This window comes from Tursiops truncatus, chromosome X (assembly GCF_011762595.2).
Source record: "Tursiops truncatus isolate mTurTru1 chromosome X, mTurTru1.mat.Y, whole genome shotgun sequence".
Taxonomy (NCBI): domain Eukaryota; kingdom Metazoa; phylum Chordata; class Mammalia; order Artiodactyla; family Delphinidae; genus Tursiops; species Tursiops truncatus.
Window position 1 is genome coordinate 910,922 of NC_047055.1, and position 16,337 is coordinate 927,258.

The window sequence follows — 16,337 nt, forward strand, 5'->3', positions numbered from 1 at the left end:
CAGCTGCTGGAGGATGGTACCAACACCAGACGCCTCTGCTGGGTTCACAAGTCTCCCTCAGGCCTGTGAGGACCTTAAGCCTAGAGGTCAGTCAGGCTAAAAGCCTACGTGCACGTGGCTGGTGCCTGTGTGCTGGGCCAGGCGTGTGCATGTGAACACATACGTGTGTGTAACATATAAAAACATTTTGGGGGCTTCCCTGGTGGCGCAGTGGTTGGGAGTCCGCCCGCCGATGCGGGGGACACGGGTTCGTGCCCCGGTCCGGGAAGATCCCACATGCCGCGGAGTGTCTGGGCCCGTGAGCCATGGCCGCTGAGCCTGCGCTCCACAACGGGAGAGGTCACAGCAATGAGAGCCCCGCGTACCGCAAAAAACAAAACAAAAAACAAAACAAACAAACAAAAAACATTTTGGGAGCAAAGGTGTAAGGGGACCGTCCAGTTTCTGCTCCAGTGGGGAGAGTGCTCTGAAGTCCTTGCTTCCACTTGCATTGGCCTTGGTTTCGACATGTCTACCAGATCTATCTTTCCTCCTAATAACCACTCCTTTTAGCTTTCTCTTCTATTCTCAACATGGTTTTCAGAGCACCCCCGACTTGCTGCCCAGATTTAAACTAATGTGTCCAGAACAAAATACTCTGCTCCCTTGTTCACACAGCTGAGAGTCACATCAGCCCCAAAGAACTAAGATGCAGTTGTGCCCTCAAAAGTCACACTGCAGGTCTCCTGAATCTAGCGCCCACGTAGACAAGCACCCCAGAGCATCTTACCCCAGATGGGAACCCACCGTGGCCACACACTGAACTTCCCGGAGGCGTACATCCTGGCACGTCTAGGGCCCAGGTGTGCAACTTGCGCTCAGGGTCCCGGGCAGCAGAGGCCGTGACAAGCCAGCAGTGCAGCACTTCCCCACAAACTGCTCTAGACCTCTCACCAAGGCCTTCAGATTCCTAAACATCCTCCACCACTGCGCCCTCCAGCCCAAGCAAAAGCTTCAGTGGCTCCCTTCGTCGAGTTTGTGCCCAGATGTGTCTGCAGATACTTAAGGGCTGTCAACAGACACAGGCACTGGCACCTCCTGCCCTGCACACCCACCACGTAATACTGAGAACCTTTCTCCTCTCAAGTAGTTTGGACATCACTTAATTTGTGATGAGTCCCCTCTTATGTCGTCAGTGTCTTGATGAAGATTCCAGAGTATCTGATCTCATGCCAGATGACGGGCCCAGAGGGAAGTGTTACAAGACGCAGAACCAGAGAAAGAAAAGTAACCAAACATAAAGGAAAAGCATCAAATTTCAACTAGGACATAAAGGTCCCTACATTTTTTTTTTTTTTTTTTTTGCCTCTCACTGTTGTGGCCTCTCCCGTTGCGGAGCACAGGCTCCGGACGCGCAGGCTCAGCAGCCATGGCTCACGGGCCCAGCCGCTCCACGGCATGCGGGACCTTCCCGGACCAGGGCTCAAACCCGCGTCCCCTGCATCGGCAAGCACTGCGCCACCAGGGAAACCCAACATTTTTAATCAAAATATATTTTCTGTCCTCCTAGTTTGAGATCAACAATCAGAAAATCCAACAGGAATACTTTAAAAATTTCATAAGTAAACTTTAATAAGTAAAAATTACAACCTTCTCCCAGCAATGAAGCTAACTGAGGATTAAAACAAAGAACGGAGACATGGTTTTTTGGGGATTCTCTCACAGGTGGATTTAAGTGTCTGAAGTGGTGCCTATATACACAAGCAGTGACGAAGTGACTGGAAATAACTCATGAGATGGAACGACAGAGCCCTTGGCCAGGCCTCCATCTAGAAGGGAAATACGGGGTGACAGAGGAGACTGACACTAGAGTCCTCACAAGACACTGGAAAAATGATTACCCCTCAATTAATAACATGATTCAGTTATATTTTTTTTTTACTTGCCCTATACCATTTTGCTGAGCAGACTTGATTTTTATAAACTTTTTTGATGAGGGAAGGGGGAAGCAAACTAGGAGAGGCCCATGACGTGAAAACGGCCCCCAGGAAACAGCTGCGGATGCTCACCGGGCAGTGCCGGGTCTGAAGGGGAGACACCCGCCCCCTTCACCGGTGTCCTTAAAACAGGACAAGATGGGATGACCGCGCCAGGGGACGTCAGCAAGGTCGCAGCAGCTGCTCCAACGCGCCGGACTCTCCGCCCTTTCCGGGATCTCAGGTTCATTCCCTCAAGAACAAATGTAGTTATGTTTTCTCAATAAGGCTTTAATTCCTCCTCCCACCTGGACACAGTGCTTCAAGTGGCGTCCACTAGTCAGCGAAGATTTCCACTTTTATTTTCTTCTTCTTCTTCTTCTTTTTGGTGGTGTCACTGTCCTGGGGGAAAGAGAAAGCAAGCGTCTGTTAAGCACTGCCGCTCTCCCCAAAGGAAATCAGGGAAGTTCCACACAGTCAACTAAGCCTTTTCAGGATCCGTAAGGATATCCTGCAATACGTAAATTTTGCACATAACACAAATCCCGCGTTTTCCACGATGCCCCTGCATTTAGATCCCCCAGCCATGCACCCCCCCCACCCACCATCAACACAACCCTAACTCTGAGCCGCTACTATAAAAAAGCTGGGCCCGGCCCCGTCCTTCCCACAGGGCAACTCCCCGAGTAACCAAGCCGGCACCAGCGGGCAATTCCTTCCCCTTCAAGGACAAAGAGAGCCCTGGGCCCTGGACGTGTTTGTACACACCCCATCTCCCGGCTCGTCCACACTCTCCAGAGCAGCTTTGGCCTTCTTGTCTTTCTTCTTCTTCTTTTCCTTCTTGACCAACTGGGGAGCCACTGAAGAGGTTTCATCGCTTTCACTCTCTCGCTTCCGCTAAGGTGGAGACAATTGATCAAATGTTAAGATCTTGGGCAAATGCGGATGAGAAAGTTTCAGTAAGTCAAAAGGGGAGGAGCCAGCAGAGAAGACGCTGATTGGATCCAACAGGAAGTTTTCAAAGACCCCAACAGGGCTTTGTTTACCAAGGGTTCAAAGACCAGGAAGCCAGGGGCACAGCAGGAGCGCCAGGGCAGCAACACAGGGCCGGGCCAGAAAGGCCACGTCCTCACTGAAGCCAAAGGCAGGACCGCATGCCCCCCAGGGGCGCTCCCACGAGTGCTCAGAGAAGACAGGCAAGCGCGGGCCCCAAGCAGGGCACAAGCAGCTCTTCTCAGGACACTCTGTGCCACCCGAGGTACAGACAAGCCATCCTGCAGTCTAACACCAACAGCCCGCAGCCCCCGAGCCGAGCAGCCGCCGCGTGCTTCCCGCGGCCGGTCGCAACACTGAGCTGGTGCCGTCCGGAGGGGTTTGTCCGGTCCCGAGCGTCACGGCCTCTACTTCAACATGCCTGTGCCGCCCCTTGACCCAACCCTGTTCCGGGGTCATGGCCTCAGCTGAGCCCACACCCCTGCCAGCAGACACGACAGGGAACGTGAACTGGAGCCTGCAGAGCCCGAGGGGGGCAGGAAGGCCCACCCCGCTGAGCCAGCACGTGTGGCTGGACGGCACATGGCGAAGCCCTCAGAGCACGCCACTCACCTTTGGGGCTTTGACTGCTTCGGCAACTACCTGGGGGGCTTTGACATCTTTCCTGGCAGAATCGCTGAAAGAGGAGCGACAGGTGAGAGTCATTCCCAGCAGATCCGGCAAGCCTAAGGCCACCATCAACATCCTGATGCTGGACAGAACAACTCACCACTTGCTGTCGCAGACTGACTCCTGCTGGAGTGCCACGAGCCAGACTAGAAACGGTTAACTGTCTGTCGTGCTGCCCAACGCCCTAAGCGGCTACTCCACACGCCCCAAGGCCAGTCCCCTCAGGTCCTACACGTTTCCCCCAAACTAAATCCACCCCTTTCCCACGTCTGGGCTCCCCGCCTTCCCCTCCTCCCCTGCGGTCACTACAGCACTGCAGCCAGCGTGCCCTCTGCCCACCACATGGCTGGGAGACATCCTGCCCGCCCTTACCTGTAGTCCACATACTCCTGTGTCCAGGCGGCAGGCGTGTTGTCCGTGGGCTTGCCGTGCTTATCCAAAAGGCCCTGCTTGATCATCAGCCTCTTCTGACTTGCCTGGTGGACCGTCAGGGTTTCAACGTTAGTACAGTGTCAACACATAAAGCATGTACCACGACCACACACACACACAGCAACTAAGGTGCCCCCCTTGGGTGTTCTCAGCAGAGTGCTCCAAACTCACCCTCCCTCTAATAGGAGCAAACATGGGACTTATCAAAGGTTGCAAACCTTTTTGTACCAGTGGGAGCCTCTGCAGTGTCATTTTGACCACAGGGCCTTTGCACATGCTATTCCATCAGCCCTGGACTCTTCCCTCCCCGCTTCACCTCAACATCTAACACTACGTACCGCACACTGGCGTGGCTCCAGATCCCTCACCCCGACTCCCCGACCAGGCCGAAGCCTTCATCGGGGACTGCTGATTGACGTGTTAGGCACCTCTCCACACCCCTTCATAAGGCCCTCACCACGCCACTGTGCAATTTGAGCACTGCCTATCTACTGTCCCCCTTAGACTGAAATCTCTAAGGTCTGAGACAGGCCCGTTTCTACTTACCACTGACTCCCCAGAGCCCAGCACGAGGCAAGGACGTGGCAGTGGACACACAGTGGGAGCTGCCCAAGTGAGGATTCAACAAGGCAAAACAGAATAAGGCAGCAGGGCACACGCCCAGTCCCACTTACTTTTGGACCTAAACCCCACTTCCGAGGGTAAGTGTCTCTCTCCATGATCACTCTCTTGATCTTGGCTACGATACCATGGTCACAGGTGGAGATCACTGCCGTGGTCATTAATGCAATAGCTGCAGGCGTTGGAATGAGATAAAAGAACGACTTGAAGGGGAAAGACTCCATAATCAATGAGCCCGAATGCCACTGTTTTACACAACTTTTAAAAACCTATTTAAAACTCTTAAGCTCTCCTGCCTTGAGGTTTCCTTTGCTGAGCATTGCATATGGAGGAAATCCACCATTAGAGGAAGAAAGGCTGTGAAAGCACATTACTTATCGAGTTCAAAAAATACTGACACTAATCACACTCATAAAAATCAATGCTTCCTAGGTCCTCAGAAGGGACCTCTTAATAAGTAAACCACAGCTATTTAACCTGTAATTTGCACAAGAAATAAAGCAGGTCATCAGAATTCCTTTTCAGCTGTGAGCAAGCAGCCAGAGGGGAAGGGACACCTCAATAAGGAACCCCAAAGACACGCGTGTCCTGCCTGGAGCTCAGGCCACACACAGGGACAATCCGACAGTAGCTAAACTTTCACAAGGTAGTGCTGCAAGCAGACAAGGAGTGGACTGAAGGCTCTTTAATTACCACAGCCATTCGCCCCCACTTCGCTGATGATTTCCTCCTTCCACTGGAGAGCCGAGGAGAGCCCAACTGCTGAGACACAGCTCCTCACAGCAGCCAGTGGGGCGAGAGGAAGCCCCACTTACCTCCCTGCCGCCTATGCCTGTCTGACATGGCCCTTTGCTGTGAGCACCCCGACAGACCCCGAGCGACACAGCGATCGGATGAGCCCGAGGGGCCAGGCCCGGGGGAGCCCGTTAGTGAGCCTGGCTGCAGCGGCGCAGGAGGGCCAAGGGCGCCTTCGCCTCTTACCCATGCAGACAGCTTCCCCTTTGGTGGTGATGACCGCCACCTCCTGGTTGACCTCGATCCCGTCCTCGTACCGGAGGACGCCTGGGAGCATGATCTTCGCGCCATAGCAGATGGCGTTCACCTGCGGGGTGGTGTCCCTGGTGAGCGCCGCGGCCCCAGGCGGCCGCCGCCCTGCACCCCGCCCCCACCCGTGACAGAGGACCAATGACACCCATGGCCACTGGCCGCGGTCTAGCTTATGAAGGGACTCAGGCTCACGGCAGCCACCCAGCACGGGCCAGGCGCTTCACGCACGTCGACTCAGAAATGTCAGCGGGGGCCGTAAACAGCCACTCCTACCCAGGGCACTTAGAGCTGCCTTCATACTAAACCAACACCCAGCCTCAGTTTTCCTTAATTGCTCTTCTCTATGCCTCTAATCATTAAGGGAAAAACCTCTGACAGAGCTGGGAGGTGTATCAGATTTATTGGGAAATCTGGATAATGACAGGTTCCCAAAGTTAACTCACAAGCAAGACGGCCGAGGCCAACTCTCCCCGAGCTCGACAGCACTCCATGCGTCCAACCCGCCTTGTGCCACCTTGTCTTCACTCACCATATTCCACCCTCCCTTGAAATTCACCCAGAAGCGACCAGTTTGACCCCAGCGCAACGGGGGATCACATTTATGTTGTTCTGTTTTACGTGATTAAGTTTTTTCAGTCGCTATAGGGGCATGTTTTGGTATGCCTCATTAGTTTTTCTGTCTTTTACTACAAACTATAACATCTATACAGTCATCAAACATCTATGTAATTTAAGATCTAAATATGAACGAGCAAGCTCGAGTTATTAAATATATACAAAAATTTACATCTTTAAAAGTTAGAAAAAATTTTTATTGCTACTTGTTTAACAATAATTGATTACGCACTAGGCCACATAGCATCTTAACTTATAGGGCCGTATTCTCTGACCATAATACCATTAAAAATAAGGCTATTTACAATTCTGGACTACTCAACCTTAAATAACTACTAAAGAGGAAACCCAAAGCAACACAAATAACTGCAGATTTCCTTTCATCGTTAAGATTACTCTAAGGTTATTTAGTAAGTATACTAAGAAAAGAAGCTTGATAATCTCTGTGACGTTTAGGTTTTATGACCTCAAACTAGGATTTATTTAAACAAAACAAAGCCTTTAATGGAGAACTAACTTATCGTATCTCTGAACCTCTCTAGTCTCAACCTTTTATCCCCATCAAAACAACCTTTTCTAGCAGTAATTTAAATAAACCAAGGTGTCTTAGGCACATGCAGAACTACCAGTTTACAAGAGGGCAAAGTTTATGTACCACTGATAGTCTATTTCTTGAACCAAGTTACTTACTTTTAAAGTATTTGCCTTATTTCGAAATGAAATTACTCCTAGCATTAAACTTCTACTTTAATTTATATTTGTTTTTGATTTAATAAAAAGTTAATCATAAATGCTTCCAAGAACAAAAAAACAAATAAATGAATCCAGTGTCCAATCTACGAAACCAGAAAATAAACCAAGGGAAAATAATCGCTACAAGTTCACAAAGCCCAATTTCATCTCTTTAAATAGAATGAAGTGTTCAGGACACGGACCATATCTCATCTCTCGAGGTCACGTTTGGTGCAAACAGAACTTACCGCACTGTCCTTCATGACCAGCCGTTTATGAGAGGTCAACAGCTTCTCCAAAGGGTACACAACTCGCCGCAGGTAACTCTCATCTTTGTGGTTGTCATACAGCCACTGGGCATCCAGCACATCGTGCATCGTCACCATGTGGTCCTGGAAAGTAGCCACATATGAAAATTACTCGAGTGCCGCTGTATCCCCGACAGGCAAACGGACCTCACACTTCCAAACACGGAATGAATTTAGTCCCGTCTGCTAGTCCAAGCTCATTAGTCTCCGGTCTCTTCGGAGTCAACTCTTTACCTGTTGGTCTATTAAATCTAAGCAGGCATATCTGTAGGCTAGGAGGTAAATGAATAGAGTAATGCTATCCATCCAGTCACCCCCCCGCCAGCCTGTGTTTCAATGTCCCAAAGTTTAATTAACAGAACAGGGAAGCTGCCCTGAACTGAACTCAACACTTTGGAAACTGCCTTTTCTTGGATGTGAAGCAGGTAGAGTTCCACCAAGGGCTGGAGGACCCAAGTACCAGCCGGCTCTAAAACTCTTAGCCCCGCGATGACGTACCTTTTCACTCATGACTCCGGAACGAACCCGCCGGAGTTCCTGCATCTGACCACCAACTCCCAATAACAAACCAAGGTGTACACACAGCGTCCGAATGTAAGTGCCGGCCTCACAACTCACCCAGAAGATTCCTAAGACACATGCAAAAGTAGTACATATTTTCCCAAGTAAACACACCACTGGTTGAGAAACCCAGAGTTATTCTCTATCTGCACCAACAACACTAGAGACAACGGACACAGGCCACGACTACACCACATACTAAAGGCATCTACTTTCAAGAGACTAATTCTCCAGAATTCATTCCTACGCGCGTGTGCTCTACGTGGGCTCAGTGCCTCGCAGGCCTAAGGACCCACCTAATCTCCTTTCAGGATCATACTCGATCATCTTGCTCTCGTAGATGGTCCGCACTCGGAGCTGCCTCTTTACTGCAGCGATGAGCGGGGGTCGCTGGAACAAGGCACCTGTCAAGGTCTCTAGGGCCTGAGAATAAGCACAAAGCAAAACTCAAATAAGATCAAAGGGCAGATTTGGGGAGTTTAAGGGCACACTTGAAACACAAAAGGTCTCTTTCAATCATTTAGGATCTAAAAGGGCCTTTCAATTTTTGACTCTTTCTTCAACTACATAGGGATGGCTCAGTGCTGAGCAGAAGCCTCTCCTCAGAAAGGACATGAGCAGGTTGGCCACGGCAGCCCACTGACAAGGGCAAGGGCCTCAGAGACCCCAGTTGCTAACAGGTGCCTTCCCTACAATTACAGACTTACCCTAGAAAGCTGAGTCCCCCCTTCGATAGCATTGTGCAGCCGGACAATTCCCACATACTCTTTGCCTGTAAAATGACAAAAGAGTAGTCAGGTGTGGCCACTGAGTTTTCTGTATTTTCTATATGCTTATATCACTCCCATTTTGTACAGCCAGAAAAAGCAGGCAATTTGAACTCCTGTTTCTGTAAAATTTGCATTAAGACAGATTTCACGGTGCAGATGTGAGAAAGGACTGAAGACGCTATCTCATCGAGAGCTCAACTTTCAACATGCTGACAGGGACAGCCGGAGCGCCCGTGGAGAGCCTGACTGGAGACCACCTTAGAAGGTCAAGTAGAATTCTCCCCAATGCCAATGAAGGAGAGGCACTTTAGGCAGAAGCAGCAGGGCGGTTAGAGGAGCGTGGAGTGACAGGCCTGGAGCTGGGCTCAACGTGTGCATAAAAAGCACCTAGAACTCCAAACAAGGCAGCCCCACCAGGGTCTGGCTGAGGACAGAAGGCACACACACACCAAGAATATCCCTTGCTTCTGTTTTCTGTTTTTGTTTTATGATTTTACTAATGAAGAAATCATTTCTGAGAGCCAAAAGGTAGAAAGGAAAGGAAACACAGAAAGCCTTCCAATCTCAAAGTAGCCCCGTCTTCCCTCCCTCTCCCACGTACCTGCGCTCTGCTGGGATTTCACCAAGCGAGTGGCTCGTTCAATGCACACTATTAAACAACCAGTCACCTTGGGATCCAGGGTACCACTGTGTCCTGTCTTCTCTACCCGGAGTATTCGCCGAATCCAGGCTACCACCTCGTGGGAAGAGGGGTTGGAAGGCTTGTCAAGATTAATGAAACCTGTCCTAGAATGGGAAAGAAATTACTGTGTCATCGGCTCTGGTCCTCTAATGAAAACTAAATCTGAAGAGTACAAAAGAAGAGTTCACCATGGGTACAGGATAGCGTATTTAGGGCAATGCCACCGCTACCTCCGTGAATAACTGATGTGAAAGGGTCATTTTGAAAAGAACGGAAGTTTGGACAGTGCTGTTTCCAACACACTTACCTGATATAGTCCCCAATCTCCCTCTTCAGAGGATTTGAACCACAAGGAAGAGGTGTATAATGTGTTGTCCTTACATTTAGCTTATCAAAATTCTAGAAAGCAATGATACAACACAAAACAAACAATAAATCATTAACATGTGGGAAACAAGAGTCAGGACCACCATGAACCATGATATGGCGACGCTTCAGCTTCTTGTTTTAGATCTTACTCCTATATTTCCATTATGTGCTGTGACAGACCGCTAAGCCTCCCCACATGCTGGAAAAATTACCTATATGAGTAAGAAAACGACAAATTTGATCCCTCCTCCAGAAAGACCTCTTGGGGTACTACAGAACAAACTGGGCTTCACTGTGCAGGCTTATGAGTACAATATGGACTAGCTTTGATTTTCTCCGGGACCAAATGGAGGGGGACTGGCAACACGGCTCCGCACACCTGACTGGTCTGCACCTGCCCCAGGCACTCCCACCCCACTTTCCTCACGTCTGCCCCTTCTCACTCTCCTTTCCAGGGCTCCACCACCAGCCTGAAAGGGTTCCCGTCAATGGAAGCCCCTTAGCTTCATCTTGGTACTTTCCACAAGCAGCAATGATTTTTTTAACTGCATCTCCCACCCCTAGATTTTAAGTTCCATGACAGTAGGGACATTGCCAACCTGGTTTACCAGCAGGTAAAAATAGAGAAGCAGATGCTGTCTAAATGGCAGACACATCTGGCCAAGCAGAAACTCAACTGTATTCAATTCTATATGCAAATCTCTCTTTTACCTCATATTTAGTGATTTACTCAAACGGTCTGTCAAGGAGTCTTTCAATAAATTTGCCTCCTAATCTCGTAGCTGGCGCCCATTATGTCATTTGTGAAACTTGTAATTTAACTCATCACCGAAGTACCCTAGTTAAAACCCAACACGATAGCCAGTAACTTCTAGGGAGCAAGTTAACATGCCAGGCACTGGCCGCATGCTCTCAAGCATGTTCTACTCCACAAACCAGGACAGGTCTGTAAGGTGAGGCTGAGTACAGAAATTGAGAATTGATTATAAAATGCGATAGCAGTGTGACACTGTTGTAAAATTTACCTGTATTCTACAAGTGTTGGGTACATTGGAAATGAAGGGGGAAAAAACCCGAACAAACCCTGGTCCTTCATCTCAGACACGTTGAGGAACAGTGTTTTAGACGGCCTCATCTAGCATTTCCTAAGTCCAGGATGCACTCTCAATCAACTGTTTAATGCTCAAAAACAATGTAAAAGCCAAGCGTTGACCTGATGCGAAACACATACCTTTAGCAACAGGGGCCACTGAGATGTGTCCAACTGAGCCACTTTGGATTCAGGTTTGATGAGGAATTCTTCAGCGTGTTGTATTTCCTTCCACAGGACAGAAACACAGCCTGTTAGATTTCCCACCTGACTTTGAACAGTTCCACTACTACCACAGAAGTCTATACCTTTGAAATAAAAAGCAAGGTAGTCTATGCCTTTTCCCCGGGACCTCCAAAGGAAAAAGAAATGAACAAAGAGCTGAGGAGCGTAAGCGAAGTGCCACCACGACGGGCACAGCAATTTTAAGAGAAAGCGGGGCAGTGGGTCTGATAAGAGAATTTCAGGGGGAGCACTTGGTGCGGCCAGCAACACTTAGCTGGGTGTGCCTCACAGCAAAGACCCAGGTTGGCGGGCGTTGTGTACTTTCTACACAACGACCACTCAATTACAGCCCATTCCTCCAAAGCCTTTAAAAACAGTTCTTTTCTGTAATGTGTCAGCTAAGAAACCTTTCTTTTCAGTCAAAGCAAAGTACAACATATTCGTACTCACTGCTACATCTTCTTCTGGTAAGGATTTCCGCTCCTTTTTCTTCTTATGCTTCTTCGGTAAAATAAGCACTTAAAAAAAACGCACACACAAGAATTAGGAGTTTTCCCCGAAAATAAAGACAATGAAGTTTAAAACAAGGGTAGGTAGAAAACGGATGCTTGTCTAGGATCACAGGGGAAGCCGCCGGTGTCAGGCCGAGTGCGCGGCTGCACGGCGGGCTCCAGACAGCAGCCGCACGTGTCGCCCTCCATCCCGGCTCACCACGTGGCCGCGCGGGGCTGAAACGCCCACGGCGCTCTGGCCGCGGGCCCGTAAGCGACCGCCCAACGGTCCCCGAGGGCTGGTGGCCCCTAGAACTTTTTCTCGACTTAGCGCTCCGCGCACGCCCGAGCCCCTCGGCCCCTTTGCTTCCCCTCATCGCGCGGCGCTGACCGCGGCGTCCGAGCCGGCGGCGGCGGCCCGGGCCCTAAGGGGACTGTACCGTCGGCGGGAGGCCCGGGCTGGTGGCGTCACGTCACCGCGGGGGCCTCTCGCTCTCTCGCCCTCACCCGTGGAGCCAAGGCCAAGCGACAAGGTCGGCAGGAGGCCCGGCAGCTGGAGCTAGCGGAAAGCTCGGGCCTCGAAGTTGTCCCCCCACCCCCGGCTCCCCTAGCCGAAGGATCTGGCCCCGGCCCGCGGCAACCCGCCCGGCCACCCGCGAGAGAACCACCCGTACCTTCCGCGTCCGCCATGTTGCCCCGCTGAGCGTGCGAGCCGCGTGGGCTAGCGCCGAGGAAGCTGCCGCGGACTCCCGCCGCCGTCAGGCCGCGCCACTAGGGCCCGCCCACCTGTGCGCCGCCCCGTGCGTGTCGTGCAGCGGGGCGGGGCGAGGCGGGGCCGGGCTCGCGGGGCAGAGCCCCAAGCGCGCGCGGGACGGCTGCACACTCTCATTGGTGGGCGCGGCCGGGACGCTGGCGCGTCCGCGCGTGCGCCTTGGGCCTCTCCCCGCCTTCGGCGGCCAGGTCTAGGAGCGCCTGCGCAGCTCGCCGGGGCGGCTCGTAGTCTGTGGGCATGGCCCGGCAGCGGTTCGCTCTCCTTCGTTGAGGTTTTACCCGGACGGGAGCGCACGGGCACCCGCCTGAGCGCTCCTTGCTTCCTCGCCGACCCTTGAAGGTGGCTGTCGGATCAGTCCCGATGGCAAAATGAAGACGTTGAGGCGCATAGCGTCCTTTGCCGCTTGTAATTCCCATCCAGCTAGAGTGGCACTGGCGATAGAAACAAGAGTGCGAGCCGCTTGTGGACTTTTAAATTCTCCAGCAGCCATTTGGAAAAGAAAGTACAACGTTAAAAGTTAAATCGATTTTAATAACAAACTTTATTTAACGCAGCGATCCACAATATTATCATTTCAACATATAAGCAATACACAGCATTGTGAATGGCATATTTTACGCTCTTTTTGTGTTTTTTTTCTGTACCAAGTCTTTCTGGCGTGCGCTTTACGGTTACAGCACAGCTAGATTTCAGCTCCACGACGGGGCTCCATGTGAACTGCTGGACAGTCAAAGCGGGTTCGTGGCTGTGGTACTGAACGGCCAAGCAAGCTCCAGGTTCAAGCCCTCTTCCCTCCTGTAGTAATAATATTAATGCTCTAACTTGATTTTTTATACATAGCCAAAGTCCTCAATATCAACCAATCCACGAGCAGTTAATTACACTCCCCATCCCATAATTTTATAATGCTCCGTTGGTATATATTTGGCTAAATTTCAGGTACTCACTAATGGTTCTCCAACACTCCTCATCTGATCTGTTAGCAAATCCTCTCGGCTTTGCTTTCAAAAGATCCAGAATCTGGTAGTTTTTCACCACCCTCAATACTGTCACTGGAGTCCATGTCATCACCATGGCTCTCCTACATTTTTCCACTCGCCTCCTGCACTTACCCCCTCTTTCTGTTTTTTCCAACTATATTGTCTCCTCAACACAGCCCCTGGAAAGAGCCATTAACTTGTGAGTCAGGCCATGTCCCTCCTCTACTCAAAGCCCTTCAATGGCTTCACATCTATAGTGGGATGAAGACTGGCCCCCCACTTCGGACCTAACCCCTGGACTCTATGAAAACGAACTTACTTGAAAAAAGGGTCTTTGTAGAGGTACTGAAGTTAAGGATCTACAGATGAGGTCATCCTGGATGACTCAGGTGGGCCCCAAATCCAACGACAAGTATCCTTAGAAGAGAAGAAGGACACAGAAGAGGATAAGGCCATGTAAAGATGGCAAGAATGTTTTATCCCCAAGGATCTTCAGGGTGATGAATCATGGAATCCTGTTAAAAGGCCACCTGTAGTAGACCACCACCAACAAAAACTCTAGATCTGGTGAACGGCAGCCTGCCTTGAATCACCACGATGGAAAATCATGGCCCCTCATCTAATTCCCGGACCCCATCAATTCACAGACTCAGCCCTCAAGCGAAGGTGAGGCCAGGTACACATAACACAACTGTGTACTTTAAACCTTCCTCCGACTTTCCACTGTGGTCCACTGGTCGGAAATGGAGTCTTTAGTCTGCGTCTTTCTCCCGGTGGACCCCCTGTGGCTCTTTCCCCAGTTCCTGATCGCATAATTGGCAGCTGGATGAATTCCCACAGAGGCTTCCTGAAGGACTGAGCACAATTATGGAAAGAGGGTCAAAAGAAAGCCCCGGTCACTGTCCCTTCAATTATCGGGCACATTACCATAATGAAGTCCCTGGGCATTGACGTGATCATCTCATTGTCCCCCAAACCATCATACTGGTCTGCCACGTTAATGACGTCACGCTGACTGGATCTAGTGCACGGGCAGTAGCAAATATTTCACCACAGAGTGAAAGATAAGCCCCATAAAAACTCAGGGGCCCAAAACTTTCATGAAGTTTCTGGGCACCAGTGGACTGAAGCATATTGGCATTGTCCCTCCAAAGAGAAAAACAAGTTGCTGTACCTCGAACCCACTGTCACGAAGAAAGCACGATGCTTGGTGGGCCCCTTTCTGGGAGTGGCATACCCCATGCGGATGCTTTTATACCGTTGTCAAAAACCAGTTGGGTAAATGTATGTGGGTCTATTTCTGGGTTCTCTACTCCGTTCCATTTATCCATGTGTTTATTCCTCTACCAATATCACACAATCTTGATCACTGTAGTTATATAATGAGCCTTGAAATTGTGTACAGAGATTTATGTGTTGATCTTGTATCCTGCAACCCTGTAAAGCTCACTTATTAGTTATGGGAATTTTTCATGTAGATTCCTTTGGATTTTCTATGAAGACAATTATATCATCTGCAAATGAAGACACTTTTAATTCTTCTTCCCAGTCTGTGTGCCCTTTGTTTCTTTCTTTCTTTTTCTTTTTTTTTCCTTATTGCACTGGCTAGAACTTCCAACACTACGTTAAATAAGAGTAGTGAGAGCACATAGCCTTGCCTTGTTCCCAACCATTAGGGGAAAGTGCCCAGTTTTTCACCATTTAAGTACGAAGTTAGTCATATGATGTTAGTCATATGTCTTCCATAGATGTTCTTTAACAAGTTGAGGAAATTCCCCCTATTCCTAGTTTTGTGAGAGTTTTTGTCATGAATTGATATTGGGTTTGTTCTGCATCAATTGATATAATCCTGTGACTTTTCCTCTTTTGCTTGTCAATATGGTGGATATCACTGATTTTCATATACTGAATGAGCCTTGCATCTCTGGGATAAGCCCCACCTGGTCATGGTGTATAATTCTTTGTGTTTACTTGCAGATTTTACATTATTGGCCTTTCACACACACGTATAACTATCTCCTCATGTTTGTCCCTCATCCAGAAATTGGAGAAGAATTTTCTTTTCAAATTTTCTCTCTTTTCACAGAGAATAAGTTAGATGCATGGCCACTTGGCCCCACATAACATAATTAAAATAGAAACTCTTCCTTAATAGTGGACATTTATTTTCATAAGTCCTCCTAGTTACAAGATTTACAGTACTTAAAGAACTGCCAAACTAAACCTTTTTTTTTTTTTTTTTTTTTTGGTTGGGGAGCCTTGCTCTTTTTTGTTTTTTAAAAAAATGTTATTTATTCATTTATTTTATTGAAGTATAGTTGATTTACAATATCGTGTTAGTTTCAGATGTACAGCACAGTGATTCAGTTTTTTATATATATATATATATATATATATATATATATATATTATTTTCAGATTCTTTTCCATTATAGGTTAATACAAGATATTGAATATAGTTCCCTGTGCTATACAGTAGATCCTTGTTGGTTATCTATTTCAAACTAAACCTATTTTATTTTTTTAACATCTTTATTGGAGTATAATTGCTTTACAATGGTGTGTTAGTTTCTGCTTTATAACAAAGTGAATCAGCTATACATATACATATGTTCCCATATCTCTTCCCTCTTGCGTCCCCCTCCCTCCCACCCTCCCTATCCCACCCCTCCAGGTGGTCACAAAGCACCGAGCTGATCTCCCTGTGCTATGCGGCTGCTTCCCACTAGCTATCTATTTTCCGTTTGGTAGTGTATATATGTCCATGCCACTCTCTCGCTTCGTCCCAGCTTACCCTTCCCCCTCCGCTTGTCCTCAAGTCCATTCTCTACGTCTGCATCTTTATTCCTGTCCTGCCCCTAGGTTCTTCAGAGCCCCTTTTTTTTAGATTCCATATATATGTGTTAGCATACGGTATTTGTTTTTCCTAAACCTAATTTAAATAAATGAGAAATGGGTAAGCCACAAAGGGAATCCAGGTTCCAAAAAACCACTTGCTATTCAAATTATCTAGTCTCCCCAGGCT

General features: G+C 49.0%; 1 protein-coding gene and 2 non-coding genes across 3 annotated transcripts; all 3 read right to left on the reverse strand.

Annotated features, from left to right (window-relative positions):
* Nucleotides 1-1,582: 1,582 nt before the first annotated feature.
* Nucleotides 1,583-12,372, reverse strand: DKC1 (dyskerin pseudouridine synthase 1). The gene is made up of 15 exons (XM_019937458.2): nucleotides 12,235-12,372; nucleotides 11,520-11,587; nucleotides 10,986-11,072; nucleotides 9,693-9,784; nucleotides 9,305-9,489; nucleotides 8,641-8,705; nucleotides 8,230-8,356; nucleotides 7,871-8,001; nucleotides 7,313-7,456; nucleotides 5,652-5,772; nucleotides 4,724-4,842; nucleotides 3,990-4,093; nucleotides 3,561-3,624; nucleotides 2,724-2,852; nucleotides 1,583-2,357 (listed from the first exon to the last, which is right to left on the reverse strand). The coding sequence occupies exons 1-15, from the start codon at nucleotides 12,248-12,250 to the stop codon at nucleotides 2,292-2,294; spliced, it is 1,518 nt and encodes a 505-aa protein (XP_019793017.1). The 5' UTR covers nucleotides 12,251-12,372; the 3' UTR covers nucleotides 1,583-2,291.
* Nucleotides 3,659-3,787, reverse strand: LOC117310476 (small nucleolar RNA SNORA56). The gene has a single exon (XR_004524621.1). It is a non-coding gene; the product is annotated as a small nucleolar RNA SNORA56 (small nucleolar RNA).
* On the reverse strand, nucleotides 7,636-7,771 carry LOC117310474 (small nucleolar RNA SNORA36 family). The gene has a single exon (XR_004524619.1). It is a non-coding gene; the product is annotated as a small nucleolar RNA SNORA36 family (small nucleolar RNA).
* Nucleotides 12,373-16,337: the final 3,965 nt, after the last annotated feature.